General features: G+C 42.4%; 1 protein-coding gene and 1 long non-coding RNA gene across 19 annotated transcripts in view; one reads left to right on the forward strand and one right to left on the reverse strand.

The window, feature by feature from the left end:
• Positions 1-15350, reverse strand: part of FBXW11 (F-box and WD repeat domain containing 11) — a 97441-nt gene extending 82091 nt beyond the window's left edge. For 6 of the 10 annotated variants that reach the window (XM_039877891.1, XM_039877850.1, XM_039877870.1 and 3 more), the window contains exon 1: positions 14940-15130. In XM_039877891.1, the coding sequence (XP_039733825.1) occupies positions 14940-14984 (45 nt within the window). In that variant the 5' untranslated portion in view covers positions 14985-15130. Of the gene's footprint in view, positions 1-6411; positions 6574-14939 lie in introns of all 10 variants that reach the window. The other 4 variants (XM_039877877.1, XM_039877882.1, XM_039877855.1 and 1 more) reach the window with 2 other exon arrangements.
• Positions 15351-15421: 71 nt separating this feature from the next.
• LOC120614946 (uncharacterized) overlaps positions 15422-23126 on the forward strand; it is a 39905-nt gene continuing 32200 nt past the window's right edge. For all 9 annotated transcript variants that reach the window (XR_005656154.1, XR_005656152.1, XR_005656161.1 and 6 more), the window contains exons 1-2: positions 15422-15597; positions 19532-19650. This is a non-coding gene — a long non-coding RNA (uncharacterized LOC120614946). The remainder of the gene's footprint in view (positions 15598-19531; positions 19651-23126) is intronic.

The raw sequence follows: 23126 nt of genomic DNA on the forward strand, positions 1-23126 counted from the left end.
CACAGAGCGCACTGACACCAACCCAGACGGACAGCTGACTATACACCTAGGCCACATGGTACGGCCCATTGCTCTGTAGGGGAGGAAAAAAATGTCTGGGTTCCTGGCTGACACATCCCTGTAATAAAAGACAGATTAACAGGAGAAAAACAAAAGTTTCATAATACATATATCTCCTGTATACACGGGAGACACCCAGGAAAACTGAGTAACTCGTCAAAATGGCTGAAGCCAGGACACCACCTTAAACATAGCACCATCTTCAGCCAAGGACAAAAGACTACAGGAGGTGACCAGCAAGGGCGCAGTAGACAAGGGTAAGGCTTTTAGGCAGATTTCAGTCCTTGTCTTCTGCAATGGCAAGAGTTTCCTACCAATCAGAGATGACTTATCGAGGCGATAAAGTCATCCCAGTCTTCCTGGTGCGGCCAGGAAGACGCCCTTACAAATGTAAATGTCTTCTTTAAAGGGTAACTTCTACCTGGTTTTCAGAGCATCACCCACATCTGCTGTTAATTAAAATCACCAGCCTAAAACAATCTTATGCCAAATAGACGTTTTGGCGTGACAAATTCTGTTCCTAGGCTACAAACCTGTACAGCATGTTACTGTACTGGATACTGGAGGCAACTGTAACATGATGTACTGTGTTGCACTACAACGTGACAATGGCTACATGTCACACTAGGTGCTAGGAATTTTTCAGCTCCATATAATCTTAAGGGAATATCATCATATATGTGGTCATCGTTGACCAAAATGTTGTTATTTGGCACATGACTGTATAAGGAAAGTGATTTTTTAAAATCACAATATAAATTTTCACTTTACATACAATTTTCAGAAATAAAACCAGGTCAGAGTTGGATTTTGTCAAAGTGTGTTATTTGCAAATTGCAAAACTAAACTTTACACAGGGACAACAGCTATGAAACTATTACTATTGTCTTCCAAAATTAACCAAGATTATAAAAGCATGTGGGTAACTTCTAGAAACTGATTTACGAATGCTAAGCTTTTCGGACACTGAACTTCATGTTTTAATATAATCTGATGTACATTCCTGTCAATACACACATACACATACACACACACACATCGATACTACCTATCCATTCTACATATAAAATGTCTCATTTCCTCCTCTTCACGCCATCTGTTACTATCTTGTCATTCCCCCTGGAATATTCCAACAGTCTACTAACTAGTCTCCTCGCTGCAATACGGCCTCCAAACTGACTGCCTGAGTGACTTTTCTAAAACACAGATCTTGCTCAAATTTTCAGTCACCTCTCTTCTCAAACCATACCCACCACTGTCACCCATCCTCCAATCCCCGCGGGGCCTCAAGCTCTAAGGCTCGTAGGGCCAAGAAGAAAATGTAAAGACGGCCCTGCAGGGCTAAAGTGATCAGGAAAGTGCAAGCCTTGACTCCAGAGGCAGCCATTGCTCAACTCCAATCTTTGGCCAAAACTAAAAATTAGTGTTTTGATATGAAATGTCTCAATTTTTTCAATCTATGCAGACCAAATGAAATATATCCATGGAGCTCTTTCAATTCACAGGTTACTAGTCTGTAATTTATATCCTAAAGGATAAAGTCCAAAATTTGGTTATGATCTGTCTTTGCACATGTGTCTACCTCCACCCCTTCACTCAAGCTACCCTCTAACAAATCAAAGAACTACAAAGAACTTACTTGTGCCTCCTGAAAGACAATACACATCACTGCCATCAGTTCACGGGGTTACTTTAGCTATGAAAGTCCTCCCCTGCCCCAATTCAGTCTCTGCCCCATACTCATGTCCAGTTTTCGCTCGGGCCTCAAAAGGGTAATTAAAAACTGTCTCGTAAAAAATTTCCTTCCTTTTCTAATCCTCACATACTGTATGTCTACCTCTCACGATCCTTACCAGTTTTCATGTTACACTGTATTTTTTCATGTAAAAGACTGCAACTTCTGGAAGGGACACATCTGATTGTGTTCTGTATCCCCACATTACTAAATAATATCTATTCCAGTACATACTCAATGATGAATGAATATAGCTATTTATCTGCTGATTTATGTAACAGTTTGCACCTCAAGTTGGTGCAAACAGGTGTTTGTTGGACCGTTTTTCCCCCAACTCTTCGCTATCCGTGAAATTTTTAATAAAAGTTATGGGGGGGAAGATAAGACCAATTAAAAAAGCAATGAGCTTGAAAACCATATAACACTACGAGAGTGTCAAGAATAAAGAGTATAGTCAAGCAAAGCCTTTGAGAGCATAAATTATAGCAATGTGACTGGCGGGCAAGGTGGCAACAACCTGTGCAGTGAGGCTTACTCCTAGGAATCCGTCCTGACAACACACTCCTCCCATGTGAGAGATGACAGAGACACTAAGTTACTCTCTACAGCATTGTGTGTAATAGCGAGAGACTGGAAATAATCTATACATATATGTCTCAGTCCAGGCTGGATTCACAGGTAATAGCACATACAATAAGTCAGCATGTATTTTTTAAATCATCTATTCAAAAAATATGAGAGCTCTTTGAGAAGTGACATGAAAGATGATTGTCATATTTTATATTTTAAAAAATCAAGGTGCAGAATAATGTGTGCAGCACGCACATATGAAGGCTACACAAGAATGTGGTTGAGCAGCTAGGGCTCCAGGGAACAAGAGGCCTTTTTTTCTTGTGTGCTCCTTTTTGTACCTTATGAATTTTGTACCATAGATATAATGTATTCACAAAATTTTTTTGTTACGTGTTGACCGACTGTAGCTGTAATGAACTCTTCATGTGTCCATGCTTTCATTACCAAAACCTAATTACAGTGGAGTTACGGCCCACCTGGGAATTAGGGTCTGAAGTCAGTGCCTATAGTGAAAATAGCACACAGTAAAAATTTCTCTTAAAAATCCCTTAAATACATGCCACACTGGACCGACACACCACTTCAATAATTCCAACACAGCCAATTTTCACTCCAGTCCATGAACAGTTCACTGCTTCTCCAACTGACGAGTGGATAAAATAGCTGGCTTGTACTCAGGCCTCACGTTGTGATGTTAAAAACGTGTCTTTAAAACACCATACTCACACCCTCTCCGCTAGGATGAGAAGCACTTAGGAATGGAGACGGGCTGGGAGAAGAGCAGATTTCCGCTGCCACTCATGCTGATCCAGAACCTTCGCTGTTTATTTTCCCCTCGTTTTTGCCACCAGAAGCACAGGATTAGATTTGCATAAATGTACGGAAGATGTATAGTGACAACATGGAGTTTTTTAAAACACATTTCAAAAACTATACCTCTGTTAATTAAACAAACCAGTACAGTGGAAAAGAAAATCACAACCCAAGCAAAATGGACTAATTTGCTGAGTGGAAGAGGCTGAACAGAATTCGCAGATCAAGATGAAAAAGAGAAAGTGGTCATTACCTCTTGATCTACATCACACACGAGCTCATAGGGTCACATGACCTTAGTTGTGGCCCTCACGTTGGCTTCCCATACACCATACATAGATTCCTCAATCCGTCCTCTGAGTAATCTTCTACCTCTACTAAGTAGTCAGCTCCCAAATCTTTCTATCCCTGATCGCTCTAGTGAGCTCCAGATAAATATTCCTACTAGATACTTCTCAGAAGATTCACCCACAGGCAACTCGAATTTATTATAAACTGAACTCATTCTTTCTCCCCCTCACCTGCCCCAAATCTTCTCTTCTAGTATCCCCTACCTTGGAAAAGAGAAAAACATCCATCCTGGTGTCCAAGGTCAAAATCTAAAATCCACAGTATGCTGCATCCATGTCCTACTCCTATAAGCAATGCCCAAGTTCTGCACATCCTCCCACTGACATCTCTCTAAGTCCGCCCATCACACTCAATGTCAACGCTTTGGTTCACCTTCACCACTGAGCACTTAACTGGTCTCCCTGCCTTAGTCTCCTCAATCCATCCTGCAAACCTGAAAAGTTAACTGCCAGATACAAATGTAGTTATGTTACTCTTTCTACTTTAAGAACAGAAGGAGCAAGAACAAGTCCCAAAGTAAAGCTAAAAACAAGTTCATTGAATAACATGACATAATGCAAAGAGAATGTAGCACCGGGTATATTTTTTATGAGTATGTTCCTATTCTACCCCACACTGTATAACCAAAATAAATAAGCTAACACATGTGTTTCAACAGAAGGCACAGGGAAGCGAGGAAAACTCAACTGCCTTCTTAGAGTCAAAAATGAACACGAAATGAATCGCAGCAGAGATAAAGGCACCTTAAGGAAAACAAGTGGCTTCCCAGACCTATAAGTCAAGAGTGCATTCAAGCTGAAAGTACTAATGTATCTAAAAATGAATGTCTCAATCAGAAAAGGATTTGGGAAGTAAAAGCAAGCTCAGAAGCCAAAAGAGGTTCTGCCGCAGGGAAAAGCCATCCACCCCTGAAGTAAGCTGAATGAGGCTGTGTCGGTCCCAGTCCAACGAACATCTCACTTCCTTGGTCGAGTCCATGCTAACTAAGCTCCCTGACTACGCTCTGCCCTGGCAGGTAAAGTCTACCTGCATGAAGAGAATAGTCCACTCATTTGGCTAGAGTCTCCTCTAACTCTTGTTTCTTACTTGAAAAAGTTAAACTGGCATATCAATGGGAACCAGGTAAGCAAATCTACTTATCAGAAAAGTTTATATTAATTATGCCAATATGCACATATCATTATAAATTAATAAACTGAAATTCTGGCTTTCCACATCAGTCTTGCACAGCGTGGGATAAGAGCTGCTTTGAGCATGCCGATCAGATCAGGTTTCTAAGGGTGTTAAAACAAGGACCAGATCTAGGATGAAGGTAAACTCTAAAATCGCACATGTGGCTATATAAATTTAAATTAAAGAACAAAATTCGGTTCCTCGGTTACAGAAACACATGTCCAAGAGCCACGTGTGGCTTGTGGCTACCATACTGAACAGCACACTGAACGTGTATGTTATCACCGGAAGATGTTCTGGAAGATAACCTCAAACTAGCCCCACTGTGAGTCCTCCGTACTTAGTTAGCCCTGGATGGCTAACAGAACCCGAGAGCTAGACTGTTTTCTACACAAGGTAAGAAACACTCAACGACAACTGTTTCCTTTCTCTTGACAATATTTCTTCAAATCTGAACACACGGATTTAGTCTTCAGGGTTTCTGCCCCAAGGAATTAATGAGACTAAAAGAAGGATCACAAAGTCAGAGCGTCTATGACAAAAAGAAACTTTTTTTTAAGATAAAGGGAATAGGGAATCTGGAGAGAATATTAAAAAGTGAAAAAAGTCATGTTTTCAAGAAAATTTCTTGACAGTGTCTTACTTGTAAGACTAATAAACCACTGGTCTACATAAGAAGCTACTGAGCTATTTAAGTAACCAATAAAAACTAAGGAGGAACTGAAAGAATACAAGTTTGAGTTCACTAGACCAGATGATACTTCCTTGTATAGAACACGTTTTGACATTTAAATACATGGCCTGTCTTAAACTGCCTAAGTTACCTTTATGTTTACTTGATGATCTGACTGAAGATCTAATTTTTTCATTAAGTAGGGAGCGCACCAGATATAATTAAAATAACACGCCATGCCAAACAATGATCTACCATGTACTCTCCATGGTAAAATCTGTTGTAAAAAAACGCACCTTTTTCTTCCAGATAAGCACTATTAAAACTCAGAAGTTGAAGTACAAACTTCAGCAAACATAGTCAGACGGAAAGAGGCAAAGGCCCCTTTGCAGACACGCAGGCCCACGCCTAAAGCCTGGCTCTGCCCTGTACCAGCTGTGTGACCCCGGGCACCCCGCACAGTGCACTTACTCAGTGCTTATAAGCTTCCTTTCACTACCTGCAAAACACAGGTACGGCATGTGCCAACTGAATAACAACTAGATGTAAAGAGCCTACAACAACATCTGACACTTAACTTAGCAGATACTCAATGAACAGCTGCTACAGTTAGTAAATCCTCCTAAGACCCTCCAAGAACCCTGAGAATAAAAGACCACTATTTTACATGGTTAACTACAAAAACTATTTTGACCAGGTATTAACTATAAATCCTGAGATTAATGCCTCAAAATTACCCTTTGTTTTCCATATTTTACAAGCTATTCTCCACATAAAACTCCCTGCTGGACTATTACCATAAGCCGTTTGAGCCTATAATAAAAATACTGCACTTCGTACACTGGACGAAGTTGTTACTACCACGTGCATCACGTGTCCCATCGCTAGTCCACATCCGAACGTGAACACTAAGCACGGACGTCTAACATTTCTGCCTTCCTCTATTAATGACAAAAGTAAAGAAATTTTGTTTTTAAGTTTCTTTCAGTGAGTCGAGTTCCACAAAACAAAACAATACAGGTTAATTGCTTACCTGGAAAATATTTTGTACTTCAGATCCACTAATCCAGAATGAATGGGGGTATTCCCTTTCAGACTAGTCTGAGAAAAGACAGCAGTCAAGCAGCTTCCAAGATCCTTTCCGTTTACCGTATCCAGCTTTCTTCAACAAAATCCCAAACATGCACTTCGGTAACTGTTGAAAGACAGAAAGCAATCCATACACCCACCATGGCACCAGCGGCAAAGGACAGCCACCAAGAAATGGAAGGAAGGGTCAATGGAGTGGTGGATCTGAGGCACAGAAAGAGAGTCAGAACCCCTGAGGAAGCCGCTGGCATAAGAGGCCTGCAGCAGCGCTCCTCAGCTCTGTGTCGAGAGAGAAGGATCAGGGATTCTACGTGGCGAAGTCTCACATCCCTACTATTAATATTTGCTCGGGATACGTGTCATGCAATTTCCAAAGGAGAACAGCTAAAAGCTCACACTATTATCCGCATAAATCGTCCCAGACCATTCAGCCACAATGACCTCCTTATCCGTTTTCTAAGACAGCTCTTTCACCATTACGAAAAGTTTGCAGCCAAAATTAATGATATGGGAGGGTTCAAACATCTCCCAATAAAGATATTTATTTAAGCACCTAACAAGAAATCTTTTGGCTTGCTACATATAAGACATCAAATCCACACAATCCCCGAATCTTCAACCCACAGCTGAAATACAGTACATTTTAAAACACATGACATAATTTTAAGAGTGAACTTTTGATTCAATAAAGGCCAATCCACACAATGGCTAGTCATTGGGTTAACTAGAGAAAATAATAAAGAATACTAATAAATAATTTACTAGATGACACCTTTAAAAACATAAACCCGGTCACATTATATCCACATTCTTTTACTACCATACCAACTGTTTCATTGGGCTGCAAATTCTAAACAAACTATAAGGGAAAGGCATTCAAAAGGATAAAAGAGATAAAAACTTTAAAAAAATCAAAACACTATGAACTTAACTTGCACATAAATTTTCTACTTCTTCAACTGCCACACTATTGCCAAAATGTTCCTGCAGTAATTAAAATACCTACCTTTACTGAAGGGCTACGAATGAGCCAGGCCCTTTACATTCATTATTCATATTTAATTCTCAAAAAAGATGAGAAATAACTTGCCCAAAGTCTCACATCTGCTAGGTGGCAGAGCCCATGCCCTTTTTCCACAGAGCACTGCTGCACCCAAGTCCAGGGATTAGCAAGCCATGACTCTGGGGGCAGAGAAAACCACGCTTTACACTCAAAGGGCCTAAGTTAATTAACATCTGAATGGAGAACTAAAAAATTGCAATAGAGTAAATATTTCAGCCTAGCTGAACTAAAATACAGCTGAATATCGGATGAGCCATCCTGAAACAACTCCCTAGCTCTTGCCATTTAAAAAAGCATTTCATTAACAGAGTCATGCAATTCTAAGACCCACGATATTGATACTAAAACAAAGCAGTATACTGTCGCCCAAGTACTCTGTGTTTATAAGATTGTATCTGTGAGAAAGATCTCAAATCTAGTTGAAACTGAGAAATTGATTTACATTCCAAGATCTGTTAATAAACAGTCCATAGGAAATGACAAAAGATGCTCTAATTTTTCAAGATGTAGGCAAAGCATCTGAAGTGACTGAAATCACAGTCTATAATTAACCTCCCCGTGACAATCAGATGGAAATATCTCGATACTCACGACTTAAAAGAGGTCAATCACATCGGTACAATCTCGAGCAGAGAATGAATGCTCAAGTCTTTCCCATTAAGTGATATTACTCTGGAGCCTATAACTAAACTAGAAAGCCAATTTTGATAAAAGCAGCTGTAGTGAGCTATGGCTAGGAGCTAACTGCTAAAGCGATTTACTCAGCTTTTCAAGTATAATTTACACCTGTAACCAAAATGCTGAACAATTATAGGAAAACACAACTACAACAATTTGACTCACAGACATTTCTGAACCTCTTGAATCGTCAGGCCTTTTCTCTGTATTAACGAGTTTATTTTCCCTCCTTCCCTTCAAATTAACGTTGACTAACTGGCGGCAGGCCGTATGCTAGGCATAAGGATTAAGAGATGCCCGGCCAGGAGTGTAGGCGCCGAGTTCTTCCCATCTTCTGTTCCTTTCTCTTTGCATCTCCCAAGTGATCAGTTCACAAAACCAAGATATATTTCATTATTAGTTCTCATAAGTGGTTAAGTGTTTTCAATTTAACTCTTAAAATTTTCTTTTTAATTTCTCAAGTTCCTTTTTTTCTCAAAAGTAGAACGCTCACTTTTCTTTTTCTCCTGAGAAGCTTGCTATCAGAGAATGGTTTCCTATATTCATTACACCTACATTTGCACATCCCTCTACTCACAAAAAGAGACCTTTTTTTTTTCACTTTACATGTCAACGTCCCTCTGTTTCTACCTCACAGCTTTCCATTCTGTGAAGGTCTTCACTGTTGACTAATCCTGAGAGGGAGTTTCCTAAAAATGCTTCCTGCTGACATCACAGAATACTGTAATCTTTGAATTTTGTTAAAACAATAAGATCCAGGTTAGAGATACCCTGCTGGATTGTCAGGTCTTCCTGGTTTGTCTCTCATTTGCCTACGAAGTCAAACTTCCTGTTAGGTAATTGTCATCAGCAGAAACTGAGGGTAGGTGACACAGGCATTCTTGACCAACAGGTTTTTCTCCCTTTGTCAACTAATTCAATGAACAACTCAAATAAAACCCAGAAGGAAATCTTGTATGATACTCACCGCTTATTCTGTTAAGGGTCAAAATCACCAGCTTTGCTAAAACAAGAATCAAAATCGTAATTTCCTCATCTAAACTAAATCAATAGAACATAAATCACAATGCTCAATGTTAATATGACTAAATCAATCACCGGTCTCTTAACTACCAGAAGACTTGGAACAGAGTTGGGTGGGTTCTTTCTGTAGTTACAGTACAGGTCTAATTATATCTAATTGATAGTTCTTAGTGATTGTAACAGTACTTTCCAGATTTCCAAGATAGTACCGACTCTGTATGATTTCGTCATTTCCCCTAAAGATGCCTCGTTAAATAAATATATGGCTAAAAGCAAGTGAATTTCGGGCCTCTGTAAAGCTTCACAAATAAATACGTGCACAACTCAGGGGGGTATTGAAAACCTCCTCACACCATGTCTTCACAGTGCTTTACAAAATACAGTCCCTGTACTTGTGGGGAAAGTTAGCATGGCCAGCAGGTGCTGAGAGCCAAGCCTCACATTCGCATCTCATATAGCACTCTCAGCGACTCGGAGCAATACCTACCTTTTCTTATTTTTACAGATAATAAAATCACACCACGGAAAGGTTAACCCTCCTAAGGTCACACGGCTAGCAAATGACAGAGTTAGGATACAAACTTCCGGTGTTTCTCTCTGAAGCCCAAGCCCTTTCTGCTAAATCCTGTTTCCCTAAGGTCACAAGATCCTTGGCACCTTACTGAGTATTTGGCAGGTTCATATCAACAGATATAAAAGGAGTTCCTCAGTACTGTGCTATCAACCACTCTGCAATGTATAGAAATCAGAAATCCATCTGTATGTGTGTAAAAGTCTGTAATAGTTCAAATGTCTAATACACATAGTCTGTGTGCCATATACATCACTCTCCCCTTCCCCCTCCACCCATATCTTAGGGTCATCAAAAGAAAATCTTAAGAAGGTTTCATGGCATTAAAAAAAAAAAAAAAAACCTAATATTAATTTAAATCCATAAATATCTATTGCACACCCAAGCGCTAAGCATTACGAAGGATTCAAAAGACAATCAGATACAGCCTCTGGAAGGCAAGCTTAGACATTATCACACAGACTTCTATGACGTACAGGAAGGTATGGTAAGTCTCATAACAGTTAGGAACAGATTATGAGAATTAGTGATACAGCTGAGAATTTCCAGGAAAGAAGATGGTTAAGATACAGGCAGACGGCAATGCATGTAAACAATCAGCCAAAAAATTCAACTCAACATTTACAGACATCTACTACAAGAAGGCACTCTGAGTTTATCATTATAGGGAACACAAACAGGAAACTACAATACAAGCCTGGAATATGTTAAGTGCCACGAGATAAATTACAAAGTGTCAGAATTCATTTAACAATGATTATCACGTAGGCAGTGCTATAGATAAAACGACAAAATGGTATCTGCCACCATAATATAAACTGATATCAAGGGGTGGCATCTAAACTGCATTTTGAGTAGACAGGACTGCATCAGAGAAGCCTGCTGAGATCTCCCCTATTTGGCCAGAGAGCCAACTATTAGGTCCTTCCCGCAAATATGGCAGCCTTCAAGGCGTGGGCTTAGGTCAGTTCGCATCGGTGCTGACATGGAAACAGTGTGAGCAAAATTAGACACGGTCTTCTACATTTTGGCTAGAATATAAAATAAGCGAAGACTGGGAAGAAAAGCTAGAAGAAAGGCTGGAACTGGAAGGATGAGGACTTGTAATGTTTTCCTTAAAATGTATATATCACCAGGTGGAACTCTGGATCCCAGGCACCTCATGGCACAGAAGTTTGTTTCTAGAATTCAAAGATCAAACAGCACGACTCAGAGGGATATATGTGCTGGTCTATGGGCTAGTAATTCCCCCGGGCTACTAGCTCTCTGAATTTCAAGGTACAGCAGTCAGGGGCCAAGAGTGCCAACCCTTGTGTGCAGCATCGTGCTTCTCCTTGTCAAATCTGAAAGAATATCTAACCTACTCCGAACTCAGGGGCAAAAATGTATATATTTGACCCATAGCCTCTTAAGGCAGATTGATAAGGTCTATAAATGTTTGTTGTTATTTCATTAGGCGCCTACTTAAACCTTTGTCTATTTAATCTGCACTTGGTAAATCAGCACAGGGCTAGACTTAAATGAGGATAAGTGATAGTAACAAAGATCTAATTTCTTAGAGGAGTCACTAAACAATCCCACTTACTTCACTTAGAAAGCCAATGACAGGAAGGGGGAAAAAATTCCAAACAGAAAAAAAATTTTTTTCCAATAACTTCATTTAGTTTCTTTCATCTCCATGGCCTTGTGGCCAGCCTGTACTTGAATAGCTCTAAAAATAGCATTGATATCACGCCTTCTTAATAAGATCCAATGTATTTTACCTATGTTACTACATACAAGTAATTACCACTTAGAGATTACACAGAAGGGAAATGGCTCACGTAAGGTCACTTAGCAAAGAGAGGAACCATTCGGCAGCTAACAATAGAGTACGAACTATCCATTAATTGTGGGGGGGAGGGGTGCATTCGCACCCACAGAGAAGGCTTTCCTAAACTTTTATCAACTTCTGCTATCTTCGAACAGAGAATGAACCAACTTTCTTTTCCAGTTAGAAGCTCTCCATGCTTTCTAGTAATGAGTGCCTTGAACACGAGCTCATATTCCCAACTCGAGCGTTGATAAATACGATACATAATGCAGTTTTCAACTTTTCCTGTTAAGTACATGCATTAGACATAATCTAGTGAACTTTTGTATATTTCCACATGGATTACTATTTTTCTTCCTCATTAAATATTAGCAAAGGTGATTTTACTAAAGCCAGAAGTCTGAAAAAGTCCCACAAATTAGGTATACTACGGGGCCAATATAAGGCCATGAAAGTCATTTGGTGGTTAAATTATTCACCATCAGCAACTGTAAATACAGTTAGCTGTCTCGATCAAGAATGTATAATCAGTCTTAAAGACTGAACATAAAGGTCTGTTGGAAAAACATTCTCTGTGGACCCAGCCTCAGGCAGGCGTAGGAGTCACAAAAGGGTTATATTTTGGAGATTTCAATTATTCTGCTATCACCAGCTTTATTTCCTAGTAAACTAAGAGTACAAGGAAAAAAGAAAGAATCAAAATCAAAGAAAGTAGAGGGATGAAGATTAAGAAACTAGAGGTACTCAAGAAGTCTGTTTGCTCTCTTTAATTCTGAAATTATCAAATGAAAGTTATCCTGTTAACCATTAAGTACAGAACTGGTATAGGCAGCACAATCACAAATATTGGAGTACTGATGCTGACTCATAAAAATCTAAAAATATTTCATGCTTTAGGTTCTCAAAATACCATCAGTTTAACCCCTTCTCTCCTTCAATCATGTTGCTTTGGAATGGATGTAAAAAATGTCTCTAATCTCCTTCTGGAAACTGTAATTAAAATGCAGGAATACAGAAAGCCACATGCAATCAGATTTTAAGGCATTATCATTCCAACATCTGATCCTGGATTTACTAAATCAGTTAAGTGCCTGTACTATCTACTACACTAATACATATATGTTTACGAAAAGGGCTGCCTAATAGTCTATCTCTTTGAGGGAATATCAAAATCCTTATATAAAAAAGCCATTTTAAAATTGATGTAGATAACTATTAAACTTTCTAAAATTTCTAAGAATCCCAGTTTATATTATCCTTAAAAGGCTGAACTATCTTTTTAGATCACAGACAATTACAATTATGTAAAATCAAAACTTTTATAAGCATAAGAAGCCAGTAAGAAACTTTTTTTTTTTACCATACACTCAAATACGCTAAATAGATTACACTGTATTTCTAACTTTAAAAAATAAAGACCTTTTAGTTATGTTTTAAATGAACAGACACGAAAGGAGCACAGGACCGATTTCGAAGAGGTACCAAGAGATAGTTTTTCCATACGAAGTACTCCTCTGTTAAGTTCATGTATTGTATGTACCTCCACGAGAATATGTGCAATATTTGTAATTCTAATTAAAATATTTAGTCAAAATAATCCACTACAAAAGTTGCAGAATATCAAAGGCTCGACAATAGTTTGATAAATTACACTGAAAAAATTACTTAATAAATTAAAATCAAATAAAAACCCACAACTGACAGTATCCCTTGGAAAGCAACCACACATGCACACACACAAATCAGAAACTCCTAGAACTTTGTTTTGTTTTTGTTTTCAAGGACGGAGAAGTCTAGTTCTGTGACTTATGCAAAGGAATGTAAATATTAAGCTGCCTCCGTATTTATACTACTGTACTCCATTTTTAAGACATGCATCTCAACTCCCCAGATACCATCATCCACAGAAACCATGCAGCTCTCCAACAGACTTTCAGTGTCACCATTTTTTATTTATAGCATTAAATGGGGGAAGTGGCTCTGATGTCACCGACCCTACCCAGTGGAATCACTGACTCAATAAACATTTTCACACTGGAGAAAATCTGGCTAGGAAAACATTTTGTTGGGTTAAGTAGATTCTTTCAACTTTCCTCTCAAACCTAGGGTAGAAGTTGTTACAGTGTTAGGAGAGATACAAAGATACTGTCAAGGTTTCCACAGGAAGAAACCCTGGGCTTGTCCATATGCTGAGGCAAAGACTTTCTCCTCCCAAACTCTCCACAGCCCGGTTTGATCTCCCTAATGTTCGAACTGGCAGGTAATAGCTGCCATATTTTATTTCTTCCACCCAATCATCCACCTAGTAGCAAATTCTTCGCTTCTGTTAGCCACTCTCTCACGGTCCCGTTTTCTAAAAACTCCTTCTGGCTCCAAGTCCTAAGGGGGAGGGGGGAAGGAGGTTGGTTGGGGTGGGGGGTTGTCCTGAGGGCAGAAGTCTGGTCTAGCTACCAATGGTTTCTAACAGAAGTGATCGCTTCCCCGCGGACCTAGGATTATCCTTTTTTTTTTTTTTCTTTCTTTTTTTTGAGAAGAAAGAACTGGCGGCAGTGATGAGGACAACCCCTCCCCCGTCGTCCCCAATTTCCTAAAGCAGCTCTGAAAAACATGAAGTTACGGTTTCTCTTTCCTGGAAGATGGAATCCAGAGTACCTGGGGCCTTGCTATGCAAACATCGCTCTCGGCCCAGTAGGAAACCCTTTGTCCGAGACGCCGGACATAACCGGGGCCCGGGAAAGAGGCCCCTTATCCGTCACAGCCTCGAACCCGCGAGCTCCCCACCTCCTCCACCCCTGTAGGGCCTATCCCGGCATCCACACAGCCCTAGGTTGGGGAGAGGGTGCTGAGACCCCGACTAGGTCGCGGAGGCCGAGGCCCCGACCGACCTCCTCCGTACCCCCTCCCGCCACCATCTCACTCAGCCTGAGTGGAGCTTTCAGGAGCGGTGCAGGCCTGGCCCGGAGAAATAGAGAAAAAATAATAATAAATCCCATTCTAAGAAAAGGAGAATGAGATGCTGGAGCGAGTGTGAGCTAAGGCCATAGCGTAAGCGAGCGAGGGTCGTTGAGAGATGGGCCGGGACCCAGGACGGGGGCAGAGAGGAGAGTCGAGGGGCATGGAGGGGGCCGGGCCAGGTCCGGCCTGAGATATCGAGGGATCCAGAGGGGCCGCGCCGGGCCCGAGGCCACGGAAGGCAGGGGGCCCAGGTCAGGGCCGAGACGGCGAGGAAGGGCCAGGGCCGGCCTCGCGCCGGACGCTGAGGTGGGCAGGCCCTCCCGGGGCCGGACGGACGGAAGAACAGACGGTCCAGAGGGCCGCACTCACCATGAGCTCGATGGTCTTGTCCTCAATCACCGAGTCGGGCTCCATGGCGGCCCCGGCGGCCCCGCCTCGCTCTCCCCGCGCAGCAGCGAACGGCCCGGGCGGAGGAGGCGACGGCGGAGGCGGCAGAGGCGGAGGCGGTAATCGCACCCACTCTAGCTGCCAGCCCGCCCGGGCCGCCGGCAGCTCCGCCCTCCCCCTCGGCGAACGCAGTGCGCACAGCTCGCACTACAGCTCCCAGCAGGCGCCGCGGGCCCCGCAGAGCGCGTGGGAACCGGACGCCGGCGCCGGGCCGCTGTCTCCCGGCAGCGCCAAGCAGAAACCTGAGCCCAGAGTTGCACTGGATAATGCATGCGGGACGTTCAGACCTAAAGAATTAAGGGCTCCCTCTCGTAGGGCCTCGGGAGCCCCGCGACTACATGTCCCAGAACGCCCTGCGCGTGGGTTCGCCTTCCGGCTACTTTCTCCTGACTTCCCGGCAGCCCCAGGCTACCCAGATCGGAACGGAAACTCGGAGGCAACTCTTCGCAGGTCGGAGGTCCTGCGTGTGCGACCGATTTCCGCACATGCGCGGTCGGCGGCCGCCGTGCCCATTCGACGTCTTAGGTAGCGGCGCGGCTGTTCTGCGGGCGTCCGGTGGTAGGGACACATTTGGAGACAGGTGGGTTCTAGGTGCGTTAGGAGGGGATGGTTTCGAGGCTCAGGTGTGGGAGGGGGCCAGCGAGCGAGAGAAGCTCGGGCCAGGGTGGAGGGTCCTAGAAGGGCATCCAGTCTCTCAGGCATCCCAGTGAAGTGTTCGAAAATTTCGATGGAGAAGAGGAGGCTTTTGCAGATGAGCCGCGCTGCTGCTGCTTGTGTGTACCGCGAACTGGGAAGAGCTGAGATGAAAGCGAACCTCTGTATACTGAGCCCCACTTACTCATAAATTCGTTCAGAAAATATTTTTTAAACTTCCACCCTCTGCCGGACACCACCAGTCTAGGCCCTGGGAAAATCGGCTGTGAACATCACAGACAAAGCCTTTATTCCCGTGAAGCTTAATTCTAGTGGGCGGGAAGGCAGGCATTAACCAGAAGAGTGACAGGTGCTAAGAAAGACACGGCTGGAGACCTGGAGACTTCTAGTGAACTCTGTCACCAACTCTGTGAACTTTGTCGGGTCTGTCAGTGCCTTCTAATCAGAGACCACCAGAGACACACTGATACTTGAACAAGGTGTGTCCTTACTGGTTGCTGTGAGTGAGAACGCACACCATGAGGAACAGAGGGGCATCTCAAAGTTGTTAGGTAATTTGTGAGAGGGTTGAAGAAAGTAGCACCTGTCACTCTTTTGGTTAATGCCTGCCTTCCCGCCCACTCTGGATTAGGTGGTGCCAGGAAGTGGGGGTAATTCTATGATTGGGCATCTCAGGAAATCTTACCTGAAGGGAAGAATTCTAGACTGAGGCTAAAGCTGTAATTGCTAAGAAGCAGCATCCCCTCATAATAGCTGGGATGGGCAACGTTTGGTCGTTTATTGTGGTTTGAACAATGTTTATGTTTTATCTGCGTGCAGATATAATTAAGGAGTGGTCTTGGTTTTGTCTTGATCCATCACGGTTACAGAATGGCCTTGTCTGATGTTTATGTTCTGTGTAATTATATTCAACAGAGTAGGCAAGGCCTAGCTCAGAAGGCCAGGCTGGAATATACCAGGCCAGCTTCCAAATATCAGAGGCTGCTTTTCTCTTTCTCACATATTTTCGCATTCTTTGCACCTATAAAGTGAAGGGACTAGGTGAGCTAGAAATCTTTCCATTTCCAAGGACCAGATTGTACGCATGCAGGACCAGTCATTTGTATTCATGCAGGACACAGTGTATGTTCCTTGCAGTTAGCATTTGAAGTTTCATAGCCCTTAACTCGTGTTTTCCACCAAGAGAATTGAAAGAAAAGCAATAAGAAGAAAGAGCACAGGACAGGAAAGTCATGTCACTAACTTGCTATCTGAATTTCCTCAGACCCCTTCTCCTACCTGGGCCTTGGGACATTCATTAGTAAAACAAAGCAGTTAGAATAAATGACCTCTGTTTCAGTTATCTGTTGCATCATAATAAACCTTCTCCAAGTCTTGTTAGCTTAAAATAACAGTGTTTTATTATTTTTTCGCAAGTGTGTGTGTTTGACTGGATTCAGCTGGACATACATCGTATTAGCTGAGATTACTCGTGGGATTGCAATCAGCTGGGAGCTCATCAAGGTGGCCTCTAGGGCCTGTCTTTTCACCTGACTTCTTAACAATCAAGCTTCTGTATGATGTCTAGCTTCCAAGAGGACATGGCGCCAATGAGCAAATGCTTATCAAGCCTTTGGTTGCTAATGTCCTACAGCCAAAAAAAAAATGTCATATGGCCCAGCCCAGAGTTATTGTGGGAAGGGACTATACGAGGTTGTGAATACAGAGAGTCTTGGTTCGTTGGGAGCCACCAGTGTAACAGCCAACCAAGACTTCTGAGGCCCCAGTACCTGCCACAGGATCTAGCACATAGGATTATGGTAGGAGTCACAAACTGAATATGATCCCCCAAAATGTATGTTTATCACACCGTCTTTTTTTATCGTTTTAAAGTTTGACAGCGTCACATTTTAAAATCTGAATTTCCAGCTTCTCTCAAATTAAAATCTGACTATGTCGGATTTGCCGACAACAATATACTGGGGTTAAGTAGCAACTACCTTATTTATACAAAGCATGTCCTCTGTCGATTTGCACTGTCACCGCCCCTCCCCGTTGTCTTGTATCTGCATGCTTCATTCATTTAAATTGAGTGCCTAACCCATACAGACATTTTAGTTTGTAACCCTCGGTATTAGAACTCTAGTGAAGGTAAGGGTTTCTGTCCTTTTGTTAAAGCCACACCCCACTTTAAGAGGAAAAAATGCTAATACTGAGTCAAATTCCAGGAGCTCAGTGAGATTAAAAAGTCATACATGTGATAGAAGTTTTACCCAAAGTATAGGAAAAGCAAGCTGAGCCAAGGCTTATCACTTTGCTTTCTCCTCAAACAGTAATTCAGGTACGCAGGTATTATTGCTTCTGACTTAATGCCAGCTGGTGACTAGATTTAGTCATAAAGGCAGAAGGCCTTGAGGCATTCTTTTCCCCTGGTTTTTCAGATAGCTCTGACCTTGGATTTACAAGACATATTTACAACAAAGTGGTACAAGTCTTAACCAATATACTGAGATCCAGATATGTTTTAGAATTGTTTAAATTGTACAAAGGCTGTATGGTACCCACACTGTGTAGATAATGTAGCACTCCCAATGAAGTCTGGGACAGCACTTTATAATCTATTACATTAATTTTTCTGCTGCAGAACATATGTGTGCCTGCTACCAATTTGTAGCCTCACAGCTCCAAATCCACCCTTTTTTTCTATACTTTGACATACTGGAGTGGGACCTTCTAAGTATATTTCCTCTGCCAGCTGGCACAGTGGTTAACTGTCTCAAGGGAGCACCCTAGAGGAACACAGCTGAAAGAAGGGGCTTCTCTTCCTGGTTCAAGTCTATACTCTCCTCTTTCTTTCTTTAGTGGCACACAGCAGCAAATGATTTGCAGAACTGTAACCCACACACATACACACAGGTGGCTGGGACAGCAGAAGGTTGCTTCCCAGTACAGTGGCCCCTCAACAGGCAATTTCCTGCTTGCCATCCCCAGCCTGTGGCATGTTAAAATGATATATTTTCACCTGCGATGACTTTTCCAAATTCAGATATATAATAGAGAAGGATAGTGCTGTGAAATTTTGACTTAACTCATTTCCAACTAATGTCAAAGAATGCAATTTTCTTGAGGGAGAATCTCGTGAAACCAAAGGAAAGAGTGTTGGTAAGAAGTATTGAAGGTAGCAGCTCCCTATTTTATCCACATGACAAGGCTCCATGCCTTATCCATCTATCTATAGAATCCAGAAAAAGAAGAGTTATGAAATATATATTCACACATTTATTTGGACTGAAAACAAAGCCAGACTTTCTGACAGTTTAATTTAGCTGACTGATTTGATAGGATTGGCATTGCCAGTAATGGGCTGTTAGGTAAGTTAAATCTTTGGTCCATGTTTTTTAGGATAATACATTTAAAACACATAAGTAAAAATGTTCATCAATTCATTTATTGTCAAACATGTATTGAAATTAATAATTGTATTTCCCCAACCCTTTATAAACTTACCAGGTTAAATAAGATACTTCCAAGTGAAAGAGTAAAGAAAAGTTGCATTAGTCAGGATAGAATACACTATTCCACAGTAGCAAATTATTTCTGTGTACCAGTCAAGGGAAGCAGAACCACTGAGAGTGTAGTGAGGGATTTTTTACCGGGAGTTGACCTTATATACTTGCCGAATCTAGTTAAGCAATCTCTGTGAGGCTGTTGTCTTTGTAGGTGATACTGTATCTTAGAGTCCATGGGGCTGGCAGTCAGAAAGGGAGGATGAGTGGACGGTGGAGGAGGGCAAGCATGGCAGAACTGGGATCCGCTGGGACAGACTGAAACCTGTTTCAGTTCTTATTGCTGCTGACCTCAGTATTATGGATGATCTGCAGAGGCTGGAGCCCTGTGTCACAGAGCTGAACACCCACACCTGGCCCAGGAATTGGAGAAGCTGAAGGAGGTTCTAGGGGAACATGGAGCAATTGCAGACCCAGCCACTCCTCACATCAAGGTGAGTGAGCAGATCAACAACAACGTCTATGGGCTACTAAATGACTATAGTTTCGCTACCACCCTCCAGATCTCGCACAAGAATCTGTCTGGTGGCCCACCCTAATCAGACACAGAGAAGAACAGAAATCAGGGAACTGTATTTTAGCCTAGCCAAGCTGACGCATTACTGTTTCCATACCTAATACACATATCTTGTTTGCGTGAAGTCCAATGCACTCAGCTTGCCCCCCACGTTAAAGTTTTACACCATCAGGAATTCGTGGTGTCCAGTACGGCTGAGGCAGAGGGGAGGCTCACCAGCTATTAAGCGCCTCACCCCAGAACATCCTTCCTGCTCTGTATTGGTTGGTCAGTGCCTAATCACACAGCCCTAACAGGCTAGAAGGGAGGCTGAAGGATATATTCTTCCTGTTTGCCTAGAAAAATAAATGAAATCGAATTTGGTGAACAAACAGGATTATCTCTGCTACACAGGTATAAGTAATATTCATTTAATCTTGGTAAAGAGTTTGTGAGATGCTTCCCAGAAATTGAGAAAGTAAATTTCTCCAGTTACTATATAAAAATCCTTTTTTATTGGTTAAGTAAAAGGAACAAAGTTCCCAATTCTTTGTTCTCAACAAAATTGATTGACTTGAGTTTTAAAGATAATTTAAAATAATTTTGTTGACATATCACTATGTAATTTTTGACATAACTTGGAAAGAATCCAAAAAAGTCGCATAGCATTGCTATGAGACAATTTTAATTCTTATATGAACAAGTCTTCTCAGCAGTAACATCTATAAAAATAAGACCTAAAAATAAATTGATGCTGAATCCTGTCACATTTTAGCAACAAGTAATATGTACAGATATGCAAACTTTTTAAAATCACTAATTAATTTAAAAGATCGTTCTGCTAAAATTGTTTAATCACATCAAAATATTAATGTATTTATTGGTCGATCAGTTGTGTTTAATAATTATTATAATAATTTAGTCCAGAAAAAATTTTTTGCTAATATTTGAGCCTGTGATTACAGAAAATAAAAATTATAACCAGGGTACAGAAGAGAAGTAGGATAGGGTCATCAATAAAAGACTTCCAGTCATAAAAATACATTAGGATAAAATTCTTTGGAGAAAATGGAATGGAAATATGAGTTCAGGGAGAAAAAAGAATGGTATAAAATGTCCTATTAGAAAAGAGCTTATTCATGTATATTTTTAAAGGATGATGATATAAAATTACTATGTAAATTTCATTGAGAAGAGTAACAGCAGTGTTATTTTTAAATGCGAGTATTTACAAGACAATGTAAAATCTGAATTTCCAGCTTCTCTCAAATTAAACTATGTTTCTAGTATCAGTTTAAGAAGTGAGTAATCACGTAAAGTTTCAAGGTTCTTTGGGGGATACACAAGCAAAAAAGGTTAAAAAGCACTTCTCGAGATCACTGGTGACACAGAAAGGGCCCAGGTGTCCCGAGCACCAGACTCTGAAGCCCGCAGTCTCGACCAAGAGTAGACACCTGCCAGGTAGTCCTTGGCCCAGGTGTGAAAGAATTGGATTTGGAAACTGTCTCCCCTCAGTAATAACCAAAGACATGCCAGTCAGCGCAGCCATCAGAAAGCCAGCCCGTTCGCCTCATTCTCAGCCCTGAGAGGCTCCGCAGCAGCTACCCAGCCTGTGCTGGAGGCCGTTAGCAGCCTAACAACAATACACCTTTCCAGCCTCACTTCTCACTGCCTTCCTCTACCTCAGGTTCTGGCTCCTGCTCCCCCCTGGCAGAGGACGAGATGAGAGCTTGCAAATGGCTGGGCAGTGCAGAATTCACTGCCTCTGGTGTGAGCTTTTTTATCCTAAGGAATGTCCTGAATTCTGAGGAAGCAGGCCAGCAGAGAACAGGCAAAGAGGGATGAAGTTATACAGAGATTTCCTGATGGTCTAGATTCTAGCTGCTAGAACATAGAATTTATGACTGAGGTTTCAAGCATTAATCCCAGTTAGTTTCGTGTATGCATTCAGTTGCGGTTTGTTGTTGATAGCCTTATTCCATCCCCTTCCACCTGAATGGGAGAGTCGTGTGTCTGCCTTCTGCTTTTTTTCTCTCCACTAGAGTTTTATAATCAGTAGAGGCCCAGAATTACCAAATGTAGAGCAAAGTACATATACAAGGAGCCTTAGCTATGTGACGGGTTGTTAAAATGGGACTCTTTCAAGCCAAGTTGCAGCTCTGAGCTCGAAGCTGAAAACAATAGGTGCCACTTTAATTCAAAGTCTTGGATGAAGTTTATAAGGCCTGTGAAGAAGGATGTCAAAAAACCAGTCCTGCCAGCTAGTCAGCCCATCCCCGACTTTGAGGGGGTACAGGAGAGGCTTAGGACTGACCAGCAGAAATGGGAAAAGATTTAGAGTATTTTTTTCTCCCAGCACTGCCCCAGTCCACCTCGGGAGCACTTCAGGGACCACTCAGACACTGATACGTGTCCCCTAGGTTGGGGGACGGGCACTGGTTCCTCGTTTATGTCCGAAGAGGTAAGTGCGGAGGCAGGCCAAAAGCCGAGTGAGAGTAGCCTGCGGCCACAGAGAGAAAAATACCTGCCTAGGGAAGGGCCTGCACTTCCTAAGTTCTGAGGGACAAAGATGCTTGTCGTCATGGGGGCCCACTGTGGACTCCGCAGAAAAGTTGTCTTGAAATAGTCTCTGATCAAGAGGACCATCTGGAGGGGCAGGGTGATCCCAACAGGTGTGCCCTGTGAGCGGTGCACCACGGGAAGCCAGGGATTGCAAGGGGAGAGGGATTTCGGGCAGCCAGCCAGAGAGAGTATCTCTTGTCTGGGAATAACAGGAACCCCAAAAAGTGTCCCAGGAGAGAAGAGACCAGCATTTGTCATGAACCGTCTAGGAGACACAAGTGCCAGATTACAACTGGGCAAGTCAAGGCATTTTCTCCCCTGCCTCAGTCGCGTTCCCGGAAGCAGACCCTGCGATGAGGATGCTGTGCCGGGCTTTGTGAAGAAGTTCTCGCTGGAGAAAGCTGGTGGGGAGTGGAGGAAGCAAGAGGGGAAGTCGTGCACTAGGCACAGTTCCACCGAGAGGAGTTCGAGCTTCAGCCCGAGCCTGCGGCGGGGCTCCAGAATGAGTGTGTCCTGACCGGGTGTTTTTGTAGGTTTTCGTAGTCCCGGGTCAGTGAGCTAGCTCCCAGGCACCTCTGGGCTTCAGGCCAAGCAGCGCCAGTGAGGAGGGCTGTCCTCGGAAAAGGGCGGTTGGATCTGCTCTCAGAAAGGAAAGCAGAAGCCACGGGAGGAGGGTGCAGATCCGGAGGGAGCACTAGCGTGTCTGCTGCAGATCATCCCGTGCCCTGCTCAGCTCTACTTGTATTTTATGTTAAATTCATCCCATCACAGGGATGGATTTCTAAGGGAAAATTTTGAAGAGGAAGGTTAGAGGGATGTGGTCTCAAGGTTATAAATAATTCACCTGTTCTA

Source organism: Pteropus medius, unplaced genomic scaffold (genome assembly GCF_902729225.1).
Source record: "Pteropus medius unplaced genomic scaffold, Ma_sr-lr_union100, whole genome shotgun sequence".
NCBI lineage: Eukaryota > Metazoa > Chordata > Mammalia > Chiroptera > Pteropodidae > Pteropus > Pteropus medius.